General features: G+C 47.2%; 1 protein-coding gene and 1 long non-coding RNA gene across 10 annotated transcripts in view; both read right to left on the bottom strand.

Moving 5' to 3' along the window:
• Positions 1-27,040, bottom strand: part of fat1a (FAT atypical cadherin 1a) — a 69,586-nt gene extending 42,546 nt beyond the window's left edge. For all 9 annotated transcript variants that reach the window (XR_007966000.1, XR_007966002.1, XR_007966001.1 and 6 more), the window contains exons 1-3: positions 26,849-27,040; positions 20,769-24,031; positions 9,330-9,644 (exon numbers count right to left, since the gene is read on the bottom strand). Coding sequence is in view for 6 of the 9 variants with exons in the window: in XM_052083730.1 (XP_051939690.1) it covers positions 9,330-9,644; positions 20,769-24,009 (3,556 nt within the window). In the remaining 3 variants the exon portion in view is untranslated. The remainder of the gene's footprint in view (positions 1-9,329; positions 9,645-20,768; positions 24,032-26,848) is intronic.
• LOC127612970 (uncharacterized) lies at positions 19,068-20,470 on the bottom strand. The gene is made up of 2 exons (XR_007966025.1): positions 20,042-20,470; positions 19,068-19,884 (listed from the first exon to the last, which is right to left on the bottom strand). It is a non-coding gene; the product is annotated as an uncharacterized LOC127612970 (long non-coding RNA).
• Positions 27,041-27,761: the final 721 nt, after the last annotated feature.

A 27,761-nucleotide genomic window follows, 5' to 3' on the forward strand; every position in this document is an offset into this window, starting at 1 on the left:
ATGCACAGGTGTAGGAAGGAAAAGATTTCTCGCGGTTAACGTTTGGCAGCTGGCAGACAGATACGTGTGAAATGTCGCAAAGACCCGCGGAGACCAGCTCAAATAGCTCAGCTGGGTAACGTTTAATTCCCACGCAAGCTGAACAAACATGACACTCAAACCGTCTAAAACGGAGAAGGGACACGACGAATTTAGCAAGAGTCTTTTTGCGCTCTTAGCTTAGCAAGAGTCTTTTTGCGCTCTTAGCATTCAAAATGTGCAGGCAAAACAATGCTGTTCTTCTAGTTTGAAAACATTTGACCCAAAAAGAGTCACTTTTAGCGCCACATTTGTTCGACAGATAGTTTCTCTTTTTTGACTAGACTCTAAATTTCCCCAGTGTGGGACAAATAAAGGATATCTTATCTTATCTTAACCCGCCAAAACATGTCCCATTCAAAATGGATTCTCTCCGAAACCAGCTAGCGCATTTTGTCACCAATTAATGTCACCCGTTAACTAATTTACAGAGAGACATCCATCCATTATCCGAATCGCTTATCTTCACAAGGATCGCGGGCGTGTTGGGGCCTATCCCAGCTGTCTGCTTCAAGCAGACGGCGGGGGTACACCCTGGACTGGTTGCCGGCTAATTGCAGGGGTACACATAGACCAGGGGTCACCAAACTTTTTGAGAGTGAGAGCTACTTCATGTGTCCTGATTGTGTGAAGGGCTACCAAATTGATACGCGTCTGAAATAACATTTGTACAAATTACATTTAATAATATTAGAACATTAGCTAGCTAGATATATACTGTAGCTAGCTAGTTAGATAGCTAAATAGGTAGCTATAGAATCTATAATACTGCCCATGTTTGTATTTTTAAATCATAATTTCTACGAGCAAATCACAATCCTAGCACTGGCGGGCTACTGGTGTGGTCCTCACGGGCTACCTGGTGCTCGCGGGCACCACGTTGGAGACCCCTGACATAGACAAACAACAACCATTCCAGACAAAGCAAACAATTTATGACAAAACGAATATTTTTAGTCCATCGATTTATCACGGAACCCTCAAAGACGATCCGTTTCATTTATTTGAATCTTAACGCCCACGCATCTGAAAATAGCCTGCTAGCTAACAGAGAGAAGAAGAAATATTGTGCGTGGCTTCACAATCCAGATACTGCTTCATTCTTGTCAGAGCACTCGCCGATTTCAGGACGTGACTTCTTTGCCTTGTCTGTTGCCTTCTTAAGGCGTCTTTTGGCAAATGATAAGTAAAACCAGCTAGTCTTAACCCATTCACAAACACGCAGACAACGGGGGAGCGAGCGGCGACGTTCTCAGCGGCATCTCGTGCTCGTCCTGCCAGGGTTAATTGCACCCGAGCACCGAGTAGACGAGCCAGCTCGGACCGCACCAAGAGCCGCCCCGTCGCCGCACTGGAGACCCGATTAGCATCAAGCAAAGGATTTCCGAAACCCCAAAAGCCAGCGAGGAACGCGAGGCCCACAACTTACGGCTGCCCAGAAATAGTCGCAGGCTCAGCACTGCAATTAGGAAAACACAAGCCGGCCACCGAAGCTACTTTTCCATTTTCAGACTTTCCTTTTTGGCTCTTTTTAATCTTGAACATAAGACGATTGATTTTCATTCAAAGGAAAGACAAAAAAAAAACACACCTAACAAATGTGCTTTTTTTTTGTTTGTTAAATAATCTCCACTCTGACAACAGGAAGAATAAATCTTTCTTGTACATTTAAGAAATTCAAGCCGGATGACACAAATAAAATCTTCAGTTCGCTGTCCGGTGTGAAACATCCATCCATCCATCCATCCATTTTCTGGACCGCTTGATCCTCACTAGGGTCGCGGGGGGTGCTGGAGCCTATCCCAGCTGTCTCCGGGCAGTAGGCGGGGGACACCCTGAACCAGTTGCCAGCCAATCGCAGGGCACACAGAAACAAACAACCATTCGCACTCACACTCACACCTAGGGACAATTTAGAGTGTTCAATCAGCCTGCCATGCATGTTTTTTGGAATGTGGGAGGAAACCGGAGCACCCGGAGAAAACCCACGCAGACCCGGGGAGAACATGCAAACTCCACACAGGGAGGCCGGAGATGGAATCGAACCCGGTACCTCTGCACTGTGAAGCCGACATGCTAACCACTGGTCTACCGGGCCGCCCGATGTGAAACACAACTTTACATTTTCAATTTCATAATTTTTTGATCCAAAATTTGACGATTGGCGATATCCATTTTACGATAAAAAGAAGAAAAAAAAACATCACCAAAAGAAAAGAAAATGAATCAAATTTGCAACACCACAAGAAAAGGTTATTTTGAGAGACAAATTGTGTCACTCAAAGCCATTTGTTCCAAAAGAGCCGATCAGTGGCCTGAGCATGCCACTGAGAAACACCGCGCTTGCGTTTCTTTAGCACTGTTCACCATGTCTTGGTTTTGTTGCACATGTTGACAGCAAAAGCAAAAAGCTGAGGATGCGCGGCCAAACCGAACATCTCAGACAATACTTTCATCTATTTAAACAGCCCGAAGGTTTGATTCCGATCTGGCTTTATTGGATCTAAAATGAATACTTGCGAATCAGAACCGCTCCTTTCATGTAAAGGATACGCGGCCGATTCTGAAAACTGGAAAATGATCGGGTTGGCGAGCCAAAATAAGTCAGCGCTTCCAACACGCAGGCCGTCCTTTTGTCCCGAAGCACACAAAGGCCGTGGCGAGGCGTGGGCCAAGGACGGCTGACGGTAATTATAACTGTGATCGTTGGGCTGAAGGGGGGGTGGGGGGTGGGGGCAAAAGGCAAGCAGTGGTGGAGTTCTGTACTTCCGTGAAACATGGTTGTCAAGATTCATTCATTCATCTTCCGAGCCGCTTGATCCTCACTAGGGTCGCGGGGGGTGCTGGAGCCCATCCCAGCTGTCTCCGGGCAGTAGGCGGGGGACACCCTGAACCGGTTGCCAGCCAATCGCAGGGCACACAGAGACGAACAACCATTCGCACACACACTCACACCTAGGGACAATTTTAGAGTGCTCAATCAGCCTGCCATGCATATTTTTGGAATGTGGGAGGAAACCGGAGCACCCGGAGAAAACCCACGCAGGCCCGGGGAGAACATGCAAACTCCACACAGGGAGGCCGGAGCTGGAATCGAACCCGGTACCTCTGCACTGTGAAGCCGACGTGCTAACCACTGGAATACCGGGCCGCCCCTGGTTCTCAAGATATTTGACAAAATGGAGACCCGCGAGGAACTTTAAGAAGGTCTTTGTTTAGGGGTACAGACGGGACGCCCGCTTTTAACATTAAGTGTGGCCGAAGAAAAATCCAAATGTTAAGAGGAAAACACACTAAAAATACATTCGACAGTCTCATATTTTTTGTCCGAAGGAAAAAAAAAATAATTATGACCATGATGTATTGCTCTTAGAGGGGGAAGGAAAAAAACTCGACATTTAAAGTCACCAACAAGTTGACATACTCAATTCATTTCCAACTGTTCGCTCCGCGGGCAGTGTGATCATAGTTTGACCTGTGGACAATAGCAAGGAAGTTGTTGGGAGTTATCTTTTCCCTATCTCACTTCCCGTGATAATGGATGTGTCACTGTTGAAAAGGCAACAATGAGAAGCATTCCCTATCTGCCGCTATCCTGACGCTTAAACGATATGACTCTCAACTACAGATCCTCCCAAATGCAGGGTAGAAACGCAAATAAAATCAATTTAAACCAATACCAGGTATCGGGTGAATACCAGCCTTATTTAAAGGTAACGGGGACTCATGGATACCAACCGATACCCGCCACAGATAAAAGTTTAAAAGTTAAAAACAATAAGGTAAAAAAACAAAAAACAATCTGACATCGAGTTAGTCCTCCTCACCAGTAGTTGGCGCTATCCCGCGGGAGATTTAACAGATCAGCGAGTCATCATCTGAGTCAGAAAGCAACTTTGTGCCCAATAAAATTTTATATATATCAAAATTACAAGAGGTATTGGTACTTGGTATCGGTTGAGTATGAAAGAGTGAATACTTGGAATCAAACATCCCTATTTATTATTATTATTATTATTATTGTTGTTTTGTTGTGGCTGTGGTAAGAGTTTACTTCTACCAATAAAGTGCCTATTGTTGGTAGCCTGAAGTGTCTTGTCGTTATTTGTGAGTGCCTATCTCCGACGATACTTTATAAAACTTGATATTCATTCAAATTGAGTATCAGAAGTGTTTCAAAACAAACGTCAACGCTCGTGTCATTAGCACATCAGTGGCCCGAGTGATAGCATTAAGCTAGCAGCATCGTGAGTTATGTGCTTTTGGTTAAATACACAACATGACATTTCCTTTGTTGTTGGCTTCGTTTTACCGGAAACTTCAACGCGTGGTGGCAACAGGAAGCCGAGGTGCCGCTGTTTCGAGCCGGGTAATTTCGAGATAACGCAAAGTAAATGTGCGGCCGTGACACTTTCAACCCAACCCAACCAAGTTCTGAGGAATCCCTGCCCTAATTGATCTAAAATGGGTGCCACGGTGAAGAGTGATAAGATTGTCATCCGGCCTTGGCGACAGTGCGTTTCCCCGTGTTTGGCTTGGTTACCACCGCGGAGCAAACAGGCCATTTACGGCCGCGCTGTTCAAAGTCCAACGACGTCCTGCCACCGCAAGGTTTCAGACGCCGCGCGTCATCAAATGTGGGCGATGTTTAATAAGCGCGTTGACAAATTCTCTATGAAGAGAAAATGAAAGCAGACGTCAAGTGGGACGCCTTGACTGAAGCATACATGAGTCAAGTATGCATGTGGGGAGGGGGTGGGGGGGATCAAATGAATGCTTGTCCGCCCATCACAACACAAATTAGAACAGCCTCGCACATACATTTTAAGCCACGGGCAGAGTTGGCAACAGAGTGCCCAGCAACCTGCAAAACAAAAAGAAAACTGGCCAAACCCCATTTTGCAATGTTGATTTGACAATGTCGAGCCACCTTTTATCCAAGTCTTTCCGAGACACGCACCACGCCCTTGACGTCCCCCTACCACCAGCACCACTCATATGTAACCGTTCAAAGCAAATGACATTTGAATGCAAAAAAAAAAAAAAAAACCTCTCACTGGAGCGTTTCGCAGCCGAGTGTGAAGCGGTTGGGATGAAAATTAGCACCTCCAAATCTGAAACCATGGATCGGTGCAGCGTCTGCTGTGATGCGGACGTTGTATCGGTCTGTCGTGGTGAAGAAGGAGCTGAGCCAAAGGGCGAAGCTCTCAATTTACCGGTCGATCTACGTTCCAACCCTCATCTATGGTCACGAGCTACGGGTCGTGACCGAAAGAACGAGATCCCGGATACAAGCGGCCGAAATGAGTTTTCTCCGCAGGGTGTCCGGGCTCTCCCTTAGAGATAAGGTGAGAAGCTCAGTCATCCGGGAGGGGCTCAGAGTCGAGCCGCTTCTCCTCCACATCGAGAGGAGCCAGATGAGGTGGCTTGGGCATCTGATTCGGATGCCTCCTGAGCGCCTCCCCGGTGAGGTGTTCCGGTCATGTCCCACCGGGAGGAGACCCCGAGGAAGACCCAGGACACGCTGCAGAGACTATGTCACCCAGCTGGCCTGGGAACGACTCGGGATCCCCCGGGGAGAGCTGGAAGAAGTAGCTAGGGAGAGGGAAGTCTGGGCTTCCCTGCTAAAGCTGTTTTGCCACTGGTCTATAAATCACTGATTGATTTGGGTCCTGAAAGCATTAAATAAATGCTAATTTAATATTAACCCAGTAGGGCTTTAAGTGCTGCAGACCACCGGCAATCCGTGCCGTCTCGAGTTCGAAGCAAACAGGGTGAAGCAGCATTTAGCGGTTATGCCGCGCTCAAATTTGAATAAGCTGCCGACAGAAGTGAAGTCACCCCAAAATGTCAACGTTTTTAAGCCTAGCTACTTCCATTCCAGCTACTCCTGCCTCTTTTTCAAGTCGCATCTGAAGCGAGCTGTTCTGAGAAGGTACCATAAAGGAGACCCGGGCCTTCTTAAAAGCGGCGAGTGCGGAGCAGCCACCACCACTACCACCACCCAAGGCGTCGAGAAAAGCCTTGGCGGCTTTGAAGCCTTACGGCCGTAGTGGATGAACGAGCGCGACTAGCTTGTTAGCTCGGAAACACATGCCTAAGGGGCACATGCGCGCACACAAAACATAGGCTTTGGCTTTCATTTATTTTCCCACCCTTTGGTTCACAAGCTTTGCATGAACGCCAAGACTGGGGGCCCTGGACGCAGATTTAGAACGTGTCATTATGGGGGGGAGGCCTCGCATGCAGTAAATTTAAACATTTTCACAAACCGGCAATATGCGGTTGTCGTGTCACATTGACGCATCGAGCGCATATATATATATATAAGGCGGCCCGGTAGTCCAGTGGTTAGCACGTGGGCTTCACAGTGCAGAGGTACCGGGTTCGATTCCAGCTCCGGCCTCCCTGTGTGGAGTTTGCATGTTCTCCCCGGGCCTGCGTGGGTTTTCTCCGGGTGCTCCGGTTTCCTCCCACATTCCAAAAACATGCGTGGCAGGCTGATTGAACACTCTATTTCCCCATTGTGGGACAAATAAAGGATATCTTATCTTATCTTATCTTATCTTAAATTGTCCCTGGGTGTGAGTGTGAGCGTGGATGGTTGTTCGTCTATGTGTGCCCTGCGATTGGCTGGCAACCGATTCAGGGTGTCCCCCGCATACTGCCCGGAGACGGCTGGGATGGGCTCCAGCACCCCCCGCGACCCTAATGAGGATCAAGCGATATGGAAGATGAATGAATGAATGAATATACTGTATATATATATATAGTCCTTGCACTTCCTTTTTCACGGCAAATCCTCGAAAAGATTCACCTTTAAAGACCAAAACATTGATGTGTAATAAATCAGATTTTTTTTAATATAGTACGATAATATATATGAATTTATTGTGATTGTTAATAAAAAATAAAGACAAAAAATAAATAACAGGAAGAGCACCCTGAAAAAAATTAAATGGCAATATTGAGTAGGGAGGTTGAGGGGGTAAAAATCACAATTAGATTTTTTTTTAATGATTCTTCACGGAAAAATATGTTTCCAGCTAAATTTCGCAATGGTTAACGTTTCTACACTTTTATGACAAATGACGTCTGCTTCCAGTTTACTTCTGGATGAAATGAATTCAATGGACATGACTTCTTCCTATGGGGGGCGCAAACACCCCCCCCCCCCCTCCTCTATTCGCCAACCTGACACATTTAATCAGGCACCCAAGAAGGGCAAATTAAAGTGAGCGTGCTCTTGCATTAATTACTTCCTCCGTCTAGTTGGGAATTCCCTAGCACGATTTATGCCAGGCCCGTTTGGGGAGAAGGAGGTGCGCTACTAATGCTCTCCCCATCCTTATTTGGTCAGAAAGTGCACGTTTGGCAGTTGTAACCAAAATAACTCTGCAGCTTGTGTTGACGCGACTACCTTTTGGGAGGGAGAGTGGGGGGGGGGGGGGAAGACCACCCACGCAAGATCACAAACATGCAAGCGACGACGCAGTGTAGAGCGTACGGGGCGGGTTCATAAGAAGCCGATGTAATATTAATGCTCGCGCCATTTGCAAAGCGCCGCATGAGAAAAGGCACTTTTGGAAGCGGAGCGAGGAGCCCTCAGGCACAGCCTGGTGTAAGAAAAAAAAAATTTAATTGCTTTTTCATTTTCATAAATGAATAGATGCGAAGGTAATATGTGTCAACGTATAATGTGAATTGTGACCCAGCTACAGTAAAAGAAAAATTCATCAAAAATATTTTTGCTCATCTATTATTCATTTAATCATTTACAATTTAAAAGTGACCAAAACCCACAAAATGGCCGTCTCGCAGTAGTACTAAAATAAACGTTCTGAGATTTTTGTCGTCCTCCATGAGAGCAAACTCAGTATATTTGTGCTTTTCCCGCTCTCCCCATAATAAAACATTGACAAACATCCGGAATTTACTTACTGGAAAACAAAACCGGACATTTTTGTTGATTTTTCTGACATGTTACGGATCGAGCCAATGCCTAAATTATGATTTCTATTTATGCATTTCCTGCGCTGTAATACAGCGTTTTGAAATACAGGATTTCTCAAGTCGAATAGAACAACTCGAGTCATTGTCAGTATTGCTCTGAAACCGCGGTATGCTAATTAAAACAGCTATTCATCATCGTGCATGGTCTTGTCTTGCTGGAACCACCCAAAAAAAAAAAAAGGGTGCGACCAAATCATGTGCTGGTGCATGTTGTCCTTGGTGCCAACTAGTGCTTTTGTCGTCGTCTTTTTTTTTTTGCCTTTACGACAATACATTCATTCATTCATTCATTCATCTTCCTAACCGCTTGATCCTCTCTAGGGTCGCCGGGGGCTGCTGGAGCCTATCCCAGCTGTCTTCGGGAAGCGGGCGGGGGACACCCTGAACTCGTTGCCAGCCAATCGCAGGGCACATAGAGACAAACAACCAACCATTTGCACTCACACTCACACCGCGGGACAATTTAGAGCGCTCCGTTAGCCTGCCATACATGTTTTTGGAATGTGGGAGGAAACCGGAGCACCCGGAGAAAAGCCACGCGGGCCCCGGCAGAACATGCAAACTTCACACGAAATGGTATGGATACTTGCCCATCCCTAATTATTCATTCATTCATCTTCCGAGCCGCTTGATCCTCACTAGGGTCGCGGGGGGTGCTGGAGCCCATCCCAGCCGTCTCCGGGCCGTAGGCGGGGGACACCCTGAATCGGTTGCCAGCCAATCGCAGGGCACACAGAGACGAACAACCATTCGCACTCACACTCACACCTACGGACAATTTAGAGCGTCCAATCAGCCTGCCACGCATGTTTTTGGAATGTGGGAGGAAACAGAAGCACCCGGAGAAAACCCACGCAGGCCCCGGGGAGAACATGCAAACTCCACACAGGGAGGCCGGAGCTGGAATCGAACCCGGTACCTCTGCACTGTGAAGCCGACGTGCTAACCACTGGACTACCGGGTCGCCATATATATATATATATATATATATATATATATATATTAATTCATTTCATGCCAAAATGTCAAAATAAGTTTGCAAAAAAAACAATCATTTAGGGCCAAAAGGTACAAATTTGTGTTTTAGCGGCAATTGAAACCTTGACTTGACTTGAGACCTTTAAAAACGCTAATCGCCTACATGAGTGACGCCTTGAACAAAAATAAGAAACAAGTACGAATCCATGTAGACCCCCCCAGCCCCCGAAATCCCCCCTCAAAAGCAACAGCAGTCTTACCTGTCTTGGAATTGATGGCAAAGAAGCCTTGCGGATTACCGCTGGTGATTTTATAGCTGAGTTTATCGCTAGAATCATCATCCGGGTCCAGCGCCTCGATCTGGATGATGGACACGTCCTTAGGGGAGTTCTCCATCACGGAGGGGTAGTAGACGGGTTCCGACGCTTGCGGCGCGTTATCGTTGACGTCCTGCACTTGGACGTAGACCTCCACGAAGGCGGAGAGGGGAACCACGCCTCGATCCATGGCGTAGACCGTCAGCCAGTAGTGGGGGGTGGTCTCGTGGTCCAGCAGCTCTTGCGTTCGGATGATACCTAAAGAAACAAGGTCAGATCGGGAATTTAGCCACAGCCATTCGGGAAAGAGATTTTTCGGAAGTGGAAGTTTTTTTTTTTTTAAATGTTAAAGCCTCGGTTGATATTTTGTGAGCGAGTTTAGGTTCAGTGAAACGTTACCAAAATGTACACACACTGGAAAACACCGATCTTATAAAAACCCTCCATCATTAAAAATTCAAATGATTAAATAAGTCTTCAATGATGCAGGTGTCGTAAACCACATCTATCGTGAATCGAATCATGATTAGGTGTATTCAGTACTTTCGACCTAATAAAAATTACGTGAACCAACGGAATAACGGACGGATTGAACCGAAACGGTTGAACCGATCGGTTTTGTCGTTTTTCAAAAGGCGTTCCACCCCTAATTTGGACCCCCTGTTCTAACAAAATTCATTCATTCATTCATCTTCTGAGCCGCTTGATCCTCACTAGGGTCGCGGGGGGGTGCTGGAGCCTATCCCAGCCGTCTCCGGGCAGTAGGCGGGGGACACCCTGAATCGGTTGCCAGCCAATCGCAGGGCACACAGAAACGAACAACCATTCGCACTCACACTCACACCTAGGGACAATTTAGAGCGTGTTTTTGAAATGTGGGAGGAAACCGGAGCACCCGGAGAAAACCCACGCAGGCCCGGGGAGAACATGCAAACTCCACACAGGGAGGCCAGAGCTGGAATCGAACCCGGTACCTCTGCACTGTGAAGCGACGTGCTAACCACTGGACTACCGGGCCGCCCCTCTAACAAAATTTTAGTGGTTAAATTGAATAAAAGCTTCATGAAAGTCTATTTTTATTTCTTTCTTTTTGTTTAAAATTTTATGTATTTTTTCTGCATGCATGCTAACTTTACCGCCCATGAACGGAGATCTGCATTTATGATACATTTCCAGAGGTCGGTGTACAGAGACCATGACAGTTGTTTAAGACCTACAATTCGGGGCAAAAACGCGCAGAAAATGCGACACTAGTCTCACAAAACATTTTGCACGTTTTAGCCTCGTCTTTTGGATTATTTTTCTTTTTTTGGGCCATTTAAATGAACGATGGGGCGGCCCGGTAGTCCAGTGGTTAGCGCGTCAGCTTCACAGTGCAGAGGTACCGGGTTCGATTCCAGCTCCGGCCTCCCTGTGTGGAGTTTGCATGTTCTCCCCGGGCCTGCGTGGGTTTTCTCCGGGTGCTCCGGTTTCCTCCCACATTCCAAAAACATGCATGGCAGGCTGATTGGACGCTCTAAATTGTCCCTAGGTGTGTGTGTGAGTGCGAATGGTTGTTCGTCTCTGTGTGCCCTGCGATTGGCTGGCAACCGATTCAGGGTGTCCCCCGCCTGCTGCCCGAAGACAGCTGGGATAGACTCCAGCACCCCCCGCGACCCGAGTGAGGATCAAGCGGTTCGGAAGATGAATGAATGAATAAATGAACGATTTAACTTCCTACTTTTTCACTTGCATCAAACAGCATGATACACACTCAACATCATTTTCCTGATACGAAAACCTTGAAAACCATAAAACAAGATTGCAGAAGTTAGGTCTGGGTGTCAACACGCAATCGTATCAACAAGCGCGGCGTTTACATTCGCCGGCAGGGAAGGTTGTTTTACTGCCATGCGGGGGCGATGGACTTCAGCTGAGCAAACAAAAGCGCTACCACGTGAATTGCACCCACAGACAATGGCGTCGGCTGCAAACGAGAAGAAAGACCAAGCAGCGAGGTCGGGCCGGGGGCTTTGGAGACACGTGACCGAGTGGAATATGACGAGTCAAAGGCAAGGGAGACATTTCACGGAGGCCGGAGTCAGTACTCGATTGACAAGATGGATGGTCGGTCACTCACGTTGATGTCAACGGTCAAAGTGCTTCTGTAATTGTGCGGCGCAACCTCAAGTGCGCTCGTACGATTTGGAATTCAGCTAAAATGGGAGGAAGAAATAATACTAATTAAAGCAAAATTGCTTTGGTTGGATGAATTGTTTGACTGTGGTTTTTTTTCTATTGCCCGATTTTTAATCTAGGCATGTCATGAATTCATGTCAGTCAGTCGAAATATTTCGATTTTCATCTTAATTGAACAGGAACGATCAAGAAATGCAAAGATCAACTTTCAGCTTGGGGTGAAATGCGTTTTTAGCCTGTTTTCAGTTTAGATTCTTTTCACATTGCGTTCGCGTCGATGTCCACTTTTAAGGGTTCGGCATAAGTTATTGTATTTAAAGAGCATGAGTCGTGAAGACTGAAATCTCTCAATGCCCTAAAACTCCATTTCAGGAAGAAGAATAAAAGGAGGAGGACCGAGATCATTCGGTAGAGTCTGCTGTGGGTAGCGTACGGACGCCCAGCTCGTATTGAAGCTCACTCTGCTGAGGGTGTTGGCTCTCCACCCTAATGGCATACGGTAAGAGTATATCATCTTTAGCTTCATACATTCATTCATTCATCTTCCGTACCGCTTGATCCTCACTAGGGTCGCGGGGGGTGCTGGAGCCTATCCCAGCTGTCTTCGGGCAGTAGGCGGGGGACACCCTGAATCGGTTGCCAGCCAATCGCAGGGCACACAGAAACGAACAACCATTCGCACTCACACTCACACCGAGGGACAATTTAGAGTGTTCAATCAGCCTGCCACGCATGTTTTTTGGAATGTGGGAGGAAACCGGAGCACCCGGAGAAAACCCACGCAGGCCCGGGGAGAACATGCAAACTCCACACAGGGAGGCCGGAGCTGGACTCGAACCCGGTACCTCTGCTCTGTGAAGCCGACGTGCTAACCACTGGACTACCGGGCCGCCCTTGACTAAAACATAATCGGCAAATTTCACAAACCCCGAATATTAATTCTGCCCTCGTGTTTGGCCTTTTAGCAATACTTTCGTATTCCTCGAGTGATTTTGTTTTTTCAACTACACCCACAATTAAAAGTGCCAAAAGCTGAAATATACAAATAAATAATTTTAAAAAAACAAACAACCACATGCATGATATAAAAGGGCCGAAAAAAAGGACATTATACTTTTCAGGTGACATAAATAGTTTACAGAGGGTGTCGTTTTGTTGACACGGCCTTTTTGTTGATTGACAACAGCCAGGATTTGGAAGTGAGAGGAGACAAATAGTTGTGGCTTCAAGTCATAAAAAGCCAAAGGAGGAGGGGGGGCGGTGGAACGGACAGACCAAATGGTGCAAACGCATGCGCGTAGCATTCTTAGCACACGTTGCCGGGCTAAGGAACGGAGAGTTGAATCGAGTTCAGAAGGGAGGACGAACTGGCTTTCATGGATTGACCCGATGTCACAAACGAGTCAAATCATCCAGACTCGATTTTTTCTTTGGCTTTCTCCCCCCTTACAAAAAATTGAGCAGCCACAAAGCCTCAACAAGGGCGGTTGTGATCTGATCTGAAAAAAAAAAAGTAGCACGAGGAAAAAGTTCTCATCTTATACAAATAAAGTTGCACAGGTACTCCAAAAAGCTGGAATGTTACTCCAGTGTGGTACGGGGACCGCTGGCGGTGACACCCGATCCTTCACCACCCGGACTGAATAGTTTACGAACAAAGCACGTGAATTCACTCGCCGCGCCCATTCCTAGCCCGTTAGAAGAAGAAGAAGAAAAAAAAAAGGAGAAACCTGCCTTTAGGCTAGGAGAAAAGAAGAACAAGACAAAACCAGATTTGCTTTCCGCTTCTTTTTTTTTTTTTGGCGCTCGCATTCCCTGAGGCTTTGTTATTCAAAGTTACCTGAGCTTAGCGAGATGTGAACTGTCATGACCTGCACCCATTTTTTTTTAAAATGTGTACACTATAGCGACACACACACACACACACCCACACAAAGGCCTCATTCAAACAAGCCACACGGGTAAAGTAGAGCGCGTCGGGATGAAACAGAAACGCTTCCTTGTTTGCAGCAAGGCATTGGGACGCGGCTTTGAACTGCGCCAACGCCGCTGGCCCGCCTTACAACCCGCATTCCCCGAGCCTCCCGCTCACATGCGTCCATAAAGGAGCCTCGTCGTCTTTGTGCCGCAGACCCGCTGAAATGCTTCACATTCTGCAAGAGTGTTTGAAGAGGGTGGGGGTTGGGGGGGGGGGGGGGGGGCTAGGTAAAAGGCCTGAAGTGAACCCCGGCGTTTTCCCGGGCAACTTCACGTTGTTCTCAAAAGGTCCCCCGGACTTCCAAAGAGTTCCCAGACTTCTTGCGGTTAAGCGCCATGCTTCAAACATGAAGCTTTATTGGGATTAAGGGCTTATAATTCATGAGGTGGATCGTGATCGATGCCAAGAGGCTTCTTGGTTTCATATTCACTTTTCGGGTTGCTTCAGGTTCAACTACATGTCATGTGAACATACCATGGCTGCAAATAATTATTTTCAAAACAGAGTGGATTGTCTCGAACAACTTCCATTAATTCATTATGAATCCATAACATGTCAGCCTTGAGTCAAAGTTTTCAAAAAGTAAAATCAGACATTGGCCATTCTCCTGTTTTGCTAAAACACAAAAGTCTGTTTAAATAAAAGACGACAAAAATCTGAAAATATTTACAGTTGAGAGGCTGAAATCGGGATTTGGAGAATTTTAAATTGAACAATGGCGCTAAAATGCACCTGAATGCGAAAAATGATCATTATTAATATTAATTAATCAGGTGGGCGGCCCGGTAGTCTAGTGGTTAGCACGTGGGCTTCACAGTGCAGAGGTACCGGGTTCGATTCCAGCTCCGGCCTCCCTGTGTGGAGTTTGTATATTCTCCCCGGGCCTGCGTGGGTTTTCTCCGGGTGCTCCGGTTTCCTCCCACATTCCAAAAACATGCGTGGCAGGCTGATTGAACACTCTAAATTGTCCCGTGGTGTGAGTGTGAGCGTGGATGGTTGTTCGTCTATGTGTGCCCTGCGATTGGCTGGCAACCGGTTCAGGGGTGTCCCCCGCCTACTGCCCGGAGACAGCTGGGATAGGCTCCAGCACCCCCCGCGACCCTAGTGAGGATCCAGCGGTTAGGAAGATGAATGAATGAATAATTAATCAGGTATTCTGATTAATTCTGATTAATTTGTGTATGTAATAAGAGTTAAATTAACTAAAAATTAAATCAAGATTAATCCAAGTATTTCCATTCAACTCAGGGTGCTGCCCAAAAATTGGGAGTCGAACTGCCCTCGGGCTCGCATTGCGAATGTCACGTCACGGCTCATCTGTTTTCTGAGCCTGACGAGAAATTCTTCAGGCTCTGGCAATTCTTATGGACATGCCTTAAGACCGTTCGCACGGAGGGGGCGAACCTTTGCGAGCGTTGGTGAAGGCTGGTTCTCGTCAGGGTTCATCCAATGTCGCAAACGTTCCATCGAGAATTCTCCTGACAAACGTCCGCAGAACGTTTGCGGCGACGGACGAAAACCAAGAGCTCAACACATGTTCAGGCTGCTATCTAGATGTATGTTAGCATACCAAATGTTAGCAAGTTAGCATGTTATTACTTCTCATTTGAAATACTACCAGACACGGTTCTAGGTGTAAAAGCTCGGCTGCTCTGCCTCACCAGTTTCCATCCACAGGCTGGCCATCTTGCTACGTGTGAGAATGACAACTGTTAGCATGTTAGCATTCAAGCAATTGCCAGATTGAAAAAGTACCCGACGACAGGCCTGAGTGTGAAATTCTGAAGGATCTGTCTCAGCACCTGATGGCTCCTGGTTGGTATGCTTGCAATATGTTAGGATAGCTATTAGCACGATAGCATTTCATCAGTTCTCACTTAAAATAGGAGCCGCCGACGTGATGCTAAATTCTTTTCAATCTATTTGTGCACTTCCCGTACTCAAGCGGCTTTCTTGATAGCTATTAGCACGATAGCATTTCATCAGTTCTCACTTAAAATAGGAGCCGCCGACGTGATGCTAAATTCTTTTCAATCTTTTTGTGCACTTCCTGTACTCAAGCGGCTTTCTTAATAGCTATTAGCACGATAGCATTTCATCAGTTCTCACTTAAAATAGGACCCGCCGACGTGATGCTAAATTCTTTTCAATCTATTTGTGCACTTCCTGTACTCAAGCGGCTTTCTTACTCCCGTAGAAGCATTCCAGCTATCAACGTGATGGCATTCTAGCGAGCTACATCAAGTAGGCTTCAGCTAATTTTCCCGGAATTAACATCGCAATTTCCACAATGCGTATCAGCAGGCAGCAGTGCAAGAAAGCCCATTTGTTTATGCACAGTTGGTCCCTCTGCGTGTTCTTCTTGATTGATTTTGACCCCGGCTCCTTTTCTTTATTCATTGCTTTTCTTCAAGGAAAAAAAAAAAGTTACATATAGCCCCAAAATGAAAGCGAATATTAAATTTCATTTTACAACCACAACAAACAGCAGCATTAATAATACAACAAACAATTGTTCGCCTGTCTGTGCCTTGACCGCAAGTGAACTGGCAGGCTTGAAGAAGAAGAAGAAAAAAAGAAGAAAAAAAACACAACCAAAAAAAATCAGTTTGCCTTCTGATTTAACGCAGTTACGTAGCATGCCGGCCGGCCTTGTGATCGCCGGCTGAACACGTTTACCTCTCCTCAAAATATATAAAATGGCCTTCTAATTCCACTCGAGATGGACTCTGAGACGAAGCCCCGCTGCTTGACTAAAGAACACCGGACAGTGTTCTTTAGTCTGCCAGGAGCTGAGCTCACCACCTGTATACATCCGTTAGTGCTGAAGTAAACACAACGCTAAGTATAGGAATACATACTGTATTTTTTTAAAAAAAGGAATAACACTCACACACACACACACACACACACATTTTCCGGCTGGCTCTGAGGATACTGTATTGTATGTTAATCTTAAACCATGTACAGTAAGCGTGGATTTAGGATTACTTCCTTAGCCCGCTTTTTCAGCGGAACCACGCACCGCTTTTTTTTGCTAACATGGCAAGGACACAAAAGTATGAAGTCTGCACCAAAAAAGAAGAAAAACAGAAAGTTATGGGTTTCAGCAGCGACGTCAACAAAAATAAAACTACACCTGTACAAAACTTCAGTTTCAATGGCAATATTCCCCTCATTATAATGATCAAGGTATTACCATGATATTCTCAATTTTTGTGTAAATGGACAATTTTATACTCTGAACATTCCAACTTTACTTGCTAAAAAGTGATTCCACCCCGTAAAAATGGCAACTTTGTTCTTATAGAGTAAGAATTTTTTTAAACATACAAAAATTACCACTTCATATACAAAACAATACTTGCAAAATTACTTTTTCTGGTAGTAATCTTGATTTACAGTCATTAATTTACTTTCACCAGTTTTTCAACTCCATTATAACGTCCTCTCCCAATTTGACATTATTTCAGCCCCTCGTTTCTCAAATGTGAGCCTCATACAACTCGCGTCTATGGTGGAGAAACTACAACAATCAGAAAAAAAGGAACATTAAAACAAGCCGGAAGGGGATCACAAATACCATAAAATTTGGTCTTTGTACTTTCAGTATTTAATCATGATTCTGACTAATTGACACTGATAGGAGGGGTGCGGGGGAGGGGGGGGGTATGAGTCAAGCATGACATTTTTTTTAAAAAAGCTTTCATGGGGTCGGGCTGAGAACTGCCGCTGCACCCTTTTAATGACCAATGTGTGCTTTTCGTTTAGCGGGCGGCAATCAACTTTGTCCCGTCGCGTGCATTCCTGCCGCCGTCTCCACGGCAACGGCACTCAAGCGGCAGCACTGTTTGGATTGGATTCAGGTGGCACTTTGAGGTCTCTGGGGAGTTTATCTAAGCGCTAAATAAAGAGGAAGGGTGCTTAATACCACATCTATCCATTACGGGCTAGACTAAAAAGTTTGAGGTTAGCAGTTAGAAGGGGGCGGGGGAGGGGCTGGGGGGAAGTCAAGGACAGGCTTTTTTTTTTTCAACTGAAATGGAAAATACAATAATAGCTTCGCAAAGGAATGTCTTGACGGCACGCTGAGTGAAAGGGCAATGCATATATTAGCACGGGAAGAAAGGGCAATGCATACATGAAACAATCGGGCATCTCGATTCACGCAGAAATAAATACTACACCTTTTTTTGGTGGGTGGGGGGGGACAAAGAAAAACCTGACGCGGCACTGAAAGGTTTTCCTTCACCAGTAGAAAACAGTTAACTTGGACTTTCATGATCCCTTGTTGTGCTGAGCCAATGTTAGGCTGTTTGGCTTGCGTTGGTCGCGCTAGCTAGCTATCGCTAAGCTATCGCTAAGCTATCGCTAAGCTAGCCTGTCATCACCAGTCAGGTAAGTGGCCAAACACTTTGGATGCTGCTGTGACGGCGTGAGAGGTTAGCGGTGACGTAACATAAGCAAAGTCATTTTATGGACGTACCGCTTATGATCAGTAGCTGGCCAAATATTTCCTTACCCAGGCATACATGGGCAAATGTAGCGGACGTGGATACATGTGGACTCCTGATTTACATACAGTACATCCCACTGAGACAAAAGTGCCACCCAAACTTGCCTCTGAGACAATACACAGGACAGAAATTGACAGAAATGACCCCCTTCTAACTTGAACCCGAAAATTTTACTTTTTAACGGCCGATTCGGATCTCAATTTCAGTCACCGCCAACTTGTGCGCGGCCCTGGTTATAAGAGCATGTCTGTCACGCTTGATGTCCGCTGAAAATGTGTTCATCCTCATGAATGTTGCGCTACGGAAAAGTGAGAAAGGTAGCCGGACAAAAAAAGCAGTTAAATGTGAGTCAATGGCAGAGAGAAATAAAAAGTAAAAAAAAAAAAATACACATCGTCGAATGCCCCCCCCCCCCCCATTAAAAATTGTGTGTTGGGGGGTGGAGGCACAAGGTGTGTGGTTCCTGGGATTTCTTTGCTCTTTTAATGTTGTTGTTTTATATATATATATATATATATATATATATATATATATATATATATATATATATATATATATATATATGACAACGCAATCAATATAACTCTGATAATCAATTGAAGATTAGCATCAGGATCTAAGACAGGAAATCAAATCAGGGTCGACGGAAATGAGATTCAAACAGGTGTAACGAATGTCATGCCATCCGTCAATTTTGCCGTTCACACCGGGGAAGACAACTGTTGCGTGAAAGCGGAAGAAACCAATAAAACCGCGAGCATGCCGGTTATCCGCTCGCTCGTAAAACAACATTACACTGCATTATGTCCTGGGGGTTGGGGGTGGGGGGGGGGGTAAACACACCACAGCTGACACGCGCAACAACACCCACGCGTCCCACCGCCGACCCGTCGTCATGAGATGCTAAATATACCGATCCGAGAGCCAACATTTCCCAAAGGAAAAGGTCTGTGGAAAAATTCACACGTGTTATCCAATTCAGAATCCAAAGCGAAACAAATCCGAAGAAAAAGTGCAAGGCTACGCGTTTTAATTACAGTCTCTGGCCTCTATTACATTTGCGTCACAAACGTGCAATGTCACGGGAGCGCAAAACTCCGCCGCTTACGAAAAGGTCGGGGGCAAAAGTGGTCAATTTGGCTGTCCGTCTGCTTGTCCTGATGCCATCGGGACTCACTTTGCATGTTTTTCTGTCTTGATCCAGATCCTCACAAAAGGCTTAGCCCCTCAAGACCCCCCCTCCCCATGAAAAAAAAAAGATTCAGTGAAACCAACATTGGTCCTGCTATTTGTTTTGATGTTGACATGGCAGAGGTCATTAAAAAAGTGGTAGTCTCAAGACTTTTTGCTCACTTGGCCAGCACAGCAACTTGATCCAGACCTTCAGCAGCTACTCCGGGACTTTCCTTGACCCATGCCCAACCCCTAACGCAATCATTTTGTATGTCTTATGGCTGTGCCTTTCCGACTATCTAACAAATATCAGAAAAGACGTGGTGGTGGTCTAAGATCTTACAAAGTTTGTGTATCTCGATAGTCCATACAGACCCTCACCAAAAGGATGAGGCCCCGAGGGGTTTTTTTCCCCCTCCCCATGGCCCACCGGCCCTCTGCAATCAATAATGAATGGCTGACATGATCTTGCTATCTGTGTCAATCCTCCTCCTCACCAAAGATCATAAAAACTTATGGGTGGTCTGAGACTTGGAAACACGGGACTACATTCAGGCACATTTACCCAGAAACTCACGAATATGATTGGCCCTTGGAGGAATTTTCCTTGGCTAATACGTCACCTCACTACAATTAGTTTAGCAGTTTCTTACTCATGACTTAGATTTGTTCTTGATTTTACTGCTTGGTGCTTTCTACCGCCTTTATTACCGATTCGTCTTACTGTTTATTGTGCATGTTAAATCGCTCCGTGTACAGCACTTTGTATGCAGCCATGGCTGTTTGAAAGTGCTCGAGAAATACTCGACTTGAATCCTGCAATCACTGTTATCTTGTGTTTAGAAAAGGGCGTTTAAATTTTTTTTGTTGTTGTTCCAGACCTGTCAGTTTTGTACCTCCTATATGATCCTTCAAAACAATCTCAGTTGCATATTCGCAACTGATAAAAAAATTTTGTTGGCTTGAAAAAAATAAAAATAAAAAAATGCAGTCCTGTATCTTCATCCTGACCCTCACCAAATTCATCAGCCCTAAAGACTTTTCCCCCCTGAAGCCACAAAAAAAAACCGCCAGTGGCGGTCTAAAACTTTTGCTTAGGACTGTATGAAATCTGCTCTTGCCACACCAAAAGTGGCTTTAAGCTCCAAAACAACCAAATCTGGTGGTTGTGAGGTCGCTGTCGGAAACTCCTGGAATTCCAGACTGCTTATTTTGGTGCTAATTTGACTCAACTGTTAAAAATGATGACTCGGCATCCCACCAAACAATATTTTCTACTGCAATCTGAAAAGATCGAGGGAGAAAGTCTTTCCACGGCCACCGCAAAGAATGTCTGCTCCGGTCTGGCAGAAGCAGGAATACTTCACCTCATGACTTAGATTTGTTCTTGATTTTACTGCTCGGTGCTTTCTACCGCCTTTATTACCGATTCGTCTTACTGTTTATTGTGTATGTAAAATCCCTCCATCCAATCATCCCGAACGGACGCCTGCGTAGTCCAAAGGCTGAGTTGTCGAGAAACACAAAAGGACTTACCGGTTTCCTCATCGATGGTGAATACCCCCAGGCCGGAACCGTCGCGGATGGAGTACCGGATCTCTCCGTCTCGGCCTTTGTCCTCGTCCTCGGCTCTCAGCGTCATGACAGAAGACCCGACGGCGGCGTCCTCCTTGATAAATCCTTTCTCCACGAAGGAACGGAACGTCGGCCGGTAGAGGTTTTCGTTGACGTCCACCACGTCCACCTCCACGAAGCAAGTGGACGACAGCGACACGGGCTTGCCTTTGTCCTTGGCCTTTGCCGTCAGGTTGTATACCCGCTTGGTCTCGTAGTCCAAATTGCGCACGATCCGCACCGCCCCGCTCAGCTTGTCCACTTCAAAGTTTCCATCGCCGTTGTCCATCAGGCCGTAGCGGATCTGACTCGAGGGCCCGACATCGGGGTCGTGGGCCTCCAGCCACATGACCACCGTGCCGACGGGGAGGTCCTCCCTCACCTTGATGCGGTAATTGGGGGGCACGAATTTGGGCGGGTTGTCGTTCACGTCCTCCAGCGTGATCTTCAGCGGCACGGCCGACACGAGCCGGGGCTCCTTTTCGGCCAGGTCGCTGGCCGCGATCTTCAAGTCGTACGCCGGACGCAGCTCGCGATCCAGCGGCTTGGCGACCGTCACCACCCCGGACTCGGCGTCAATCGCAAAGTGATCGGCGCCGCCCAAAATGGAGTACCTAACCGCGCCGTTCTCGCCTAGATCCCGATCCGTCGAGTCCACCTGGATGATTTGCGTGCCCACCGGAGCGCTCTCGCTAATCTCCACAGAGTAGGACTCCTGCAAAAAACGCGGGATATTGTCGTTGGCGTCCAAGATCTTGACGTCGAGCAGCCGCGAGGACGACTTCTGCGGAATGCCCAGGTCGTAGACCGTCACGTTGAGCGTGTAACGGTCTTTGGTCTCCCTGTCGAGAGGCGAAGAAACCGTAAGCCAGCCCGTCTCCATCTCGACCAGGAAGCGACTCTCGGCGTCGCCTCCCGAGATGACGTACACCAGCTTCCCGTTGAAGCCGCCGTCGGCGTCGGAGGCGCCCAAATGAACGATGCGGCCCCCGACGGGGAGGTCCTCCCTGACTTCCACCGAGGCGGGGAAGGAGTCGGCAAAGCGCGGCGCGTGGCGGTTGACGGAGTGAATGTCCACAAAGTGGTCGTCGGGTTCGCTCCGCGCGTGGACCTTGCTTCCCTGGAGCAGCTTCTCGGCCAACATGGTCGCCACCCCGGTTTCCACACACTTCACCTGCACGGGGGTCCGGGCACTAATGACCGTTACGTTCATGTACATGGGTTGCGTCTGGCGTTCGCCGTCACTCGCCACGATCCGCAAACTGTGAAAGGACCTTTTGGCCGCCTCGCCCTCGCTCAGCGTCTTCCGGAGCGAAAGCACGCCCGAGTTGGAGTTGAGCTCAAACAGACCCAGGTCGTCGCCGGATCGGACGTAGTAGCGCACGAGCTGCAGCTCGTCGGCGTCGATGGCCGACACGGCGGTGATCTGCTCGCCCACGCCGTGGTCTCTCGGCACGGTCACGTCGCAGTCCACGTTTTCGAACAGCGGCCGGTTGTCGTTGAGGTTGTTCAGCGTCACCGTGACGACGGCTTCCGCCTCCCGCCGGAAGGGCGATCCCCAGTCCGAGGCTCGGACCTTGAGACTGTAAATCCGGGGCACCAGCTCGTAATCGAGCACCTCCGAGGTGCTGATGACGCCCGAGAAATAGTCGATGACGAACGGCTGCGGGTCGACGTTGGCGATGCTGTACGTCACGTAGCCGTTCTCGCCCCGGTCCGGGTCGACGGCCTCCACCGTCACCACACTGGTCCCGACGGGGGCGTTTTCGTCCACGCCGGCCCTGTACGACGTCCGCTGGAACTCGGGCGCATTATTATTCACGTCGATGACGTCCACGATGACTTTCGTTGCCGCTTTCCCGCCGCTCGCCGTCACGTCCAGTTCGAAGCGGACGGCGGCGGCGATCGGCGCCGCCGTGCTGATCAAGCCGGTTTCGGGGTTGATGGCAAACGGATCCGATTTGCGACCCAGAGCGTATCTGAGCCCCGGGTGCTTCGGGAGAGCGCTCACCATGACAACGGGCGTGTGAACGGGGGCGAATTCGCTCAGGTTGACTCTGTAAAGGGACTTTTCAAAGACGGGGGGTCCCGTTTTGAACCGAGGGGGGGTGACGTGCACCACTTTGGCGGAGGAAAACTGAGGCGGGCTTCCCTTGTCCTTCGCCTGCAGAGTGAGATTATACCCAAAAGGCCGACTCTCCCAGTCTACGTTCTTGGCCGCTTTTATTTTATACTCCTTGCCCCCCGGGCTGGTTCTCACGGCCCTGAACTGCTGGAGCGGGTCGCCGGCGACAATGCTAAGCGAGGCGATCTCCCCGTTGGGTCCCGGGTCGCTGTCCTCCACCGTCACGATGGCGTACGTGGGGTCCGGGTCGGAGTCCGAGGGCGTCAGCGCCACGGCGGCGGCGACGACGGGCGCGTTCTCGTTGGCCCGCTCCACCCGTACAGTCAGCCTGGCCGTGCTGCTGAAGCCGCTGCTCCCGTAAAGCTTCATGCCGCGGTCCACCGCCAGGATCTCCAGCTCGTACAGTTTGGTCTCGGAGTAGTCCAGCCGGCCGGTGAGCGTCACCACGCCGCTGGTCGGGTGCACGGCGAACATGTCGGTCCACTCGCGGAAACTGTAATAGTACTCCCCGTTCGTACCGATGTCGGCGTCCGTCGCCGTCACCTTGGCCACGCTGCCGCGTACCGCCGTGTTTTCCGGGAGCGAGACGCTGTACGAGGTCGGCGAGAACAGCGGCCTCAAATCGTTGGTGTCCAGGACCTGGACTCTGACCTGGGCGCGGCACTCGGCGTCGCTGCCCCTCTCGGACGCCTTCACGGTCAGCACGTAGTGGTCTCGAACCTCCCGGTTGAGGATCGCCGTGCTGCCCCCTTTGGTTCGGATGCGCAAAAAGCTAAAATCTCCCAGCGGGTAGTCCTCGGCCTTGAACAAGTTCTCGTTATCCCCGGAGATGATTTTGTAGCGTATCTCCCAGGCGGGGTCGGCGACGTCGATCCCCATCTTGATGTGGCTCTCGAGGTAGGTCTTGGCGGCGGAGTTCTCGTAGATGGTGGCGTTGTAAACGGGCTGCGTGAAGCGCAGGGGGGCCGCCGCCGCCGCCGCCGTCCAGACCAGCTGCAGGAGCAGCGAGGCCAGCGAAAGCGCCCGCCGTCCCGTCATCGTAGCTTTTTCGACGCCGCCGCTGCCGTAATCGCCTGCACAAACGGGAACATCCATATAAGTCAAGTCAAGAGTATTTCAAACAGCCATCGCTGCATACAAAGTGCTGTACACGGAGCGATTTAACATACACAATAAACAGTAAGACGAATCGGTAATAAAGACGGTAGAAAGCACCAAGCAGTAAAATCAAGAACAAATCCAAGTCATGCCGAGTCGAACGCCAAAGAATACAAGTGAGTTTTTATAAGCGTTTATATGAACGGATTTTTGCCTCAGAAGCAGACATCCCTGCGATAAAGAGCGACGTTTACGCGGATCTGATCGGTTGGATCGGATTGGAAGACATTGTGTATTTTATGGCGAAATCAATCATTTGCCGATTGGTCAATGACGTCATCGATTGTATCCGGAAAGACAATCTTGTTCATTCCAGGGACGTTCTGGGCTACCATCGTTCATAATCTCAGCATATACGGTCGAATCTTTTTCACTCCCCCCCCCAATATATATATATATATATATATATATATATATATATATATATATATATATATATACGGAAAATGAGGGTTGAAACCCACCCCTTCCTTAAAAAAAATAAAAAAATATATATATATTATATATATATATATTTTATTTATTATTCAAAAATTTATTTATTATTTATTTATTATTTTAAAAATAATATTTTTTTATTTATTATTAAAAAATAATATATATATATATTATTATTTTTTTTTTTTTTAAGGAAGGGGTGGGGTTTCAACCCTCATTTTCCGTGTATCAGTTCATTTTGTTTATCAGCGTTTCTGGGAGAATTTTTAGGGTGTAATTGTTATTTTTTTTCTTAATGCATTTCACCGAGCGTCAGTTATGTGCAGTTTTGGGCTATTCGTGGGGGTAATCCCCTGCAAATGGCGGGGTCGACTGTGCAGTAAACGAACACGTTGTTGGTTTTTTTTTTAAATAGATTGGTCCATCTTCTGATTGGGTCAGTGATCTTTTTTTTTCTGTTCACTTGCTGATCGGCTCCAGAATCCTCATCATGTAGACACTACAGGGGCATTAGCTGAACAGTGGCGTATCCAGAGCTTGCCCCACATTTAGCCTTGCAGGACAAGAATAAATAAAGAAATACAAAATGTGGCCTCGGCAACGGCTCGTAAGTAAAAGTGTGAAATTTGGCCGTTTTCGTCAGACTCATGCTAAAATATATTTTTAATTCCCCATTAAGAGCCAATCTTGAATTTTTATAAATTCATGGTGTAAACCCGAGTACCTTTAATTCCCACAGAAAGTTTCCAATTGGGAAAATTATACAGTATGTATATACAGTATATAATCGTTCCAAAAAAGGCTGGGAAACAATGCCGTGACAGACGAGCAAAACCGAACCTACGCCAGCTGAATGTGGCATAAAATATTGACAACCGCTTGGAAGGAATTTAATGAAAACGGGGGTGCGAAGACTCATTTCATTGCTACGCATGTAACTGTTCTTGGATTTTTTTTTTCTTAAACTGAACACAAACTGAACAGGATAGGACACTGTTTCCACACCTATGGACGCATTCCAACCTAAGTTCTTGCTGCTGGAGGCTGTAAATTTCCCCAGTGTGTGGGACGAATAAAGGATATCTTATCTTATCTTATCTTAAGTAAACAACATTTGTGAAAGCACATAATCATGCACAGAAATCCATTTTGGGTGCTGCCTTTTAAGATTTCCATGCATATAGTGCATTGTTTTTTTTTTTAATGCAAAATAAAACTGCCCCCCACCCCCGTTTTACGTGTTCGTTTGAGCAAAAAAAAAAAAAAAAACCCGCTACAATACCATCCATAATATCCAGATGTGAATATCACAACGTTTTGCCTCAACTCCTCAATGCTGTGTGAAAATCCCATTTCCTCAGCAATGTGCACTTCATAAACGGTGTGACATGTGCTGTGAAAAGCTATCACATCACATCAGTTCCTTGTGTGTACATGTGTGTGTGGGGGGGGGGGGGGGGGGGTACAGAATGACTCGTAGGCTCATTTATGCATACACTCGCTGAACGTGCGCGCGCTCCACATTGTCCATAAACCATCGCTGCGCACAGATCCCATTATGCAAATGTATTTCATTTCGCAGACTTATTCCTCTCCATCAATTATGCTACGATGATAAAGAAATTCCCGCTATCTAACTGTCCCCTGTGCAGTCATGAAAGTAGTTCCCGGGCTCATAAAATGCCAGCAGCAATATTCATTACAAGAGAAATGAGATATCTCGGAATCCCGCACACTATTTACTTTTGTGAATTGCTTTCTCGTGTGGATAATCTGCGTTCACCTTAGATGAGAAACCACATAGCCCGCAGGTACAAAAGAACCATCTGCTGCTCGTCGGCGTCCATTGTGAGCGGATATAAGGGGGGGGAAAAAACTTTAAAATATCGGAGTTCAAACAAGGAGAACAAAAAATATTGTTTTTTTTCCCTTATGTACACGAATTGGGGAGATAAACGTTGTCTCTCGTTTTAAAATATGTCCAAAGTGAAGCGCTTGAAGAGTTTGAATTCCCATCCCCCAACTCTAAACATCAACCTCATGCAACAAGCCCAGCGAGGAATTTGTTCCAATCGTATTGGGGGGGGGGGGGGGGGAGCTTTTATTTAAACAACGAACGATGAAAACCCCACTCAACGCTTTCAGATAAATACATAGATTGACTTTTAGTCTCAACTCAACAGCGATGTGATTTTGTTCGCGGAACCATAACAAGGCGACCGAACGCGCAACTTTTCTGCACTTTATGCCGCACGGAACGGGACTCCTTCGGGACAAGAACACGCCACGTACCTTTTTTTTTCTTTCCCCTCGAAGAAATACAAATTAATCCCGAAGCTTGGGAGGTTTGCTGGGTACTTTAAGTAGTCCAAATGTCGGCATGGTGGTGCATCGAGCTCACACTGGCTCGCCGAACATCCATCTGGTGGAAGCTCGGAGCGGTCCCCTCTCGCCCTCTGACTCGTCACCACTTTCCCTCCGCTCGCTGCCTCCGCCGCGCACTACCCTCGTGCGTTTCTCGCGCGGTGTTGTATCACTCCGCCCTGCGCTTGGTCTGGAACTACCTTCATTCTGGCAACAAGTGAAGAAATCAAAACGATAAGGTAAATACTCGAGTTATTGTTATCATGTACATTTCGTTGAGAACATTTAAAAACATTTAATATAACCAAATCAATAAATTAAAACAAAGTCACATTCGAAAAAAAAGACATTTATCGCGACTCCCATTCGCACCTGGACTGTTTAGTCTCCTTTAAGGTAATCAGGGTTTGTTCCCCACGGTGGTCCGCGCTGCTTTTATGCAGGTGTGAATACATACAAACGCATCCTGGTACATCGCTTGAGCTGCTGTTGACACTCAAAATTATTTTGCAGTTTTAGTAACGGCAGAAATATGTAGAGCAAGAATGTAGCATGTAGAAATGTTCCTCCTTTTCCGGGATCGTACTTTCGATGCCGCCCTCGTCATTTCTATCCAATGGGAGACCATGCACAAGTAAATTCCTGCCTTGCACGTCCTGCCGCACCAAGATGCGACGTTCGTGCACAACGAAAGGGTGAATCGACAGCGCTATACCCTGCTAAGTGCAGTGTGAAAATGCATTAGAATTGGTGCTTTGGCGCCATCTTGTGGTAACTTGGTGCCATGGACCGACCGTACGTGAGCGTACCTTGAGAAGATTCATTTACTT

This window comes from Hippocampus zosterae, chromosome 13, assembly GCF_025434085.1.
Source record: "Hippocampus zosterae strain Florida chromosome 13, ASM2543408v3, whole genome shotgun sequence".
NCBI classification, from domain to species: Eukaryota; Metazoa; Chordata; class Actinopteri; order Syngnathiformes; family Syngnathidae; genus Hippocampus; species Hippocampus zosterae.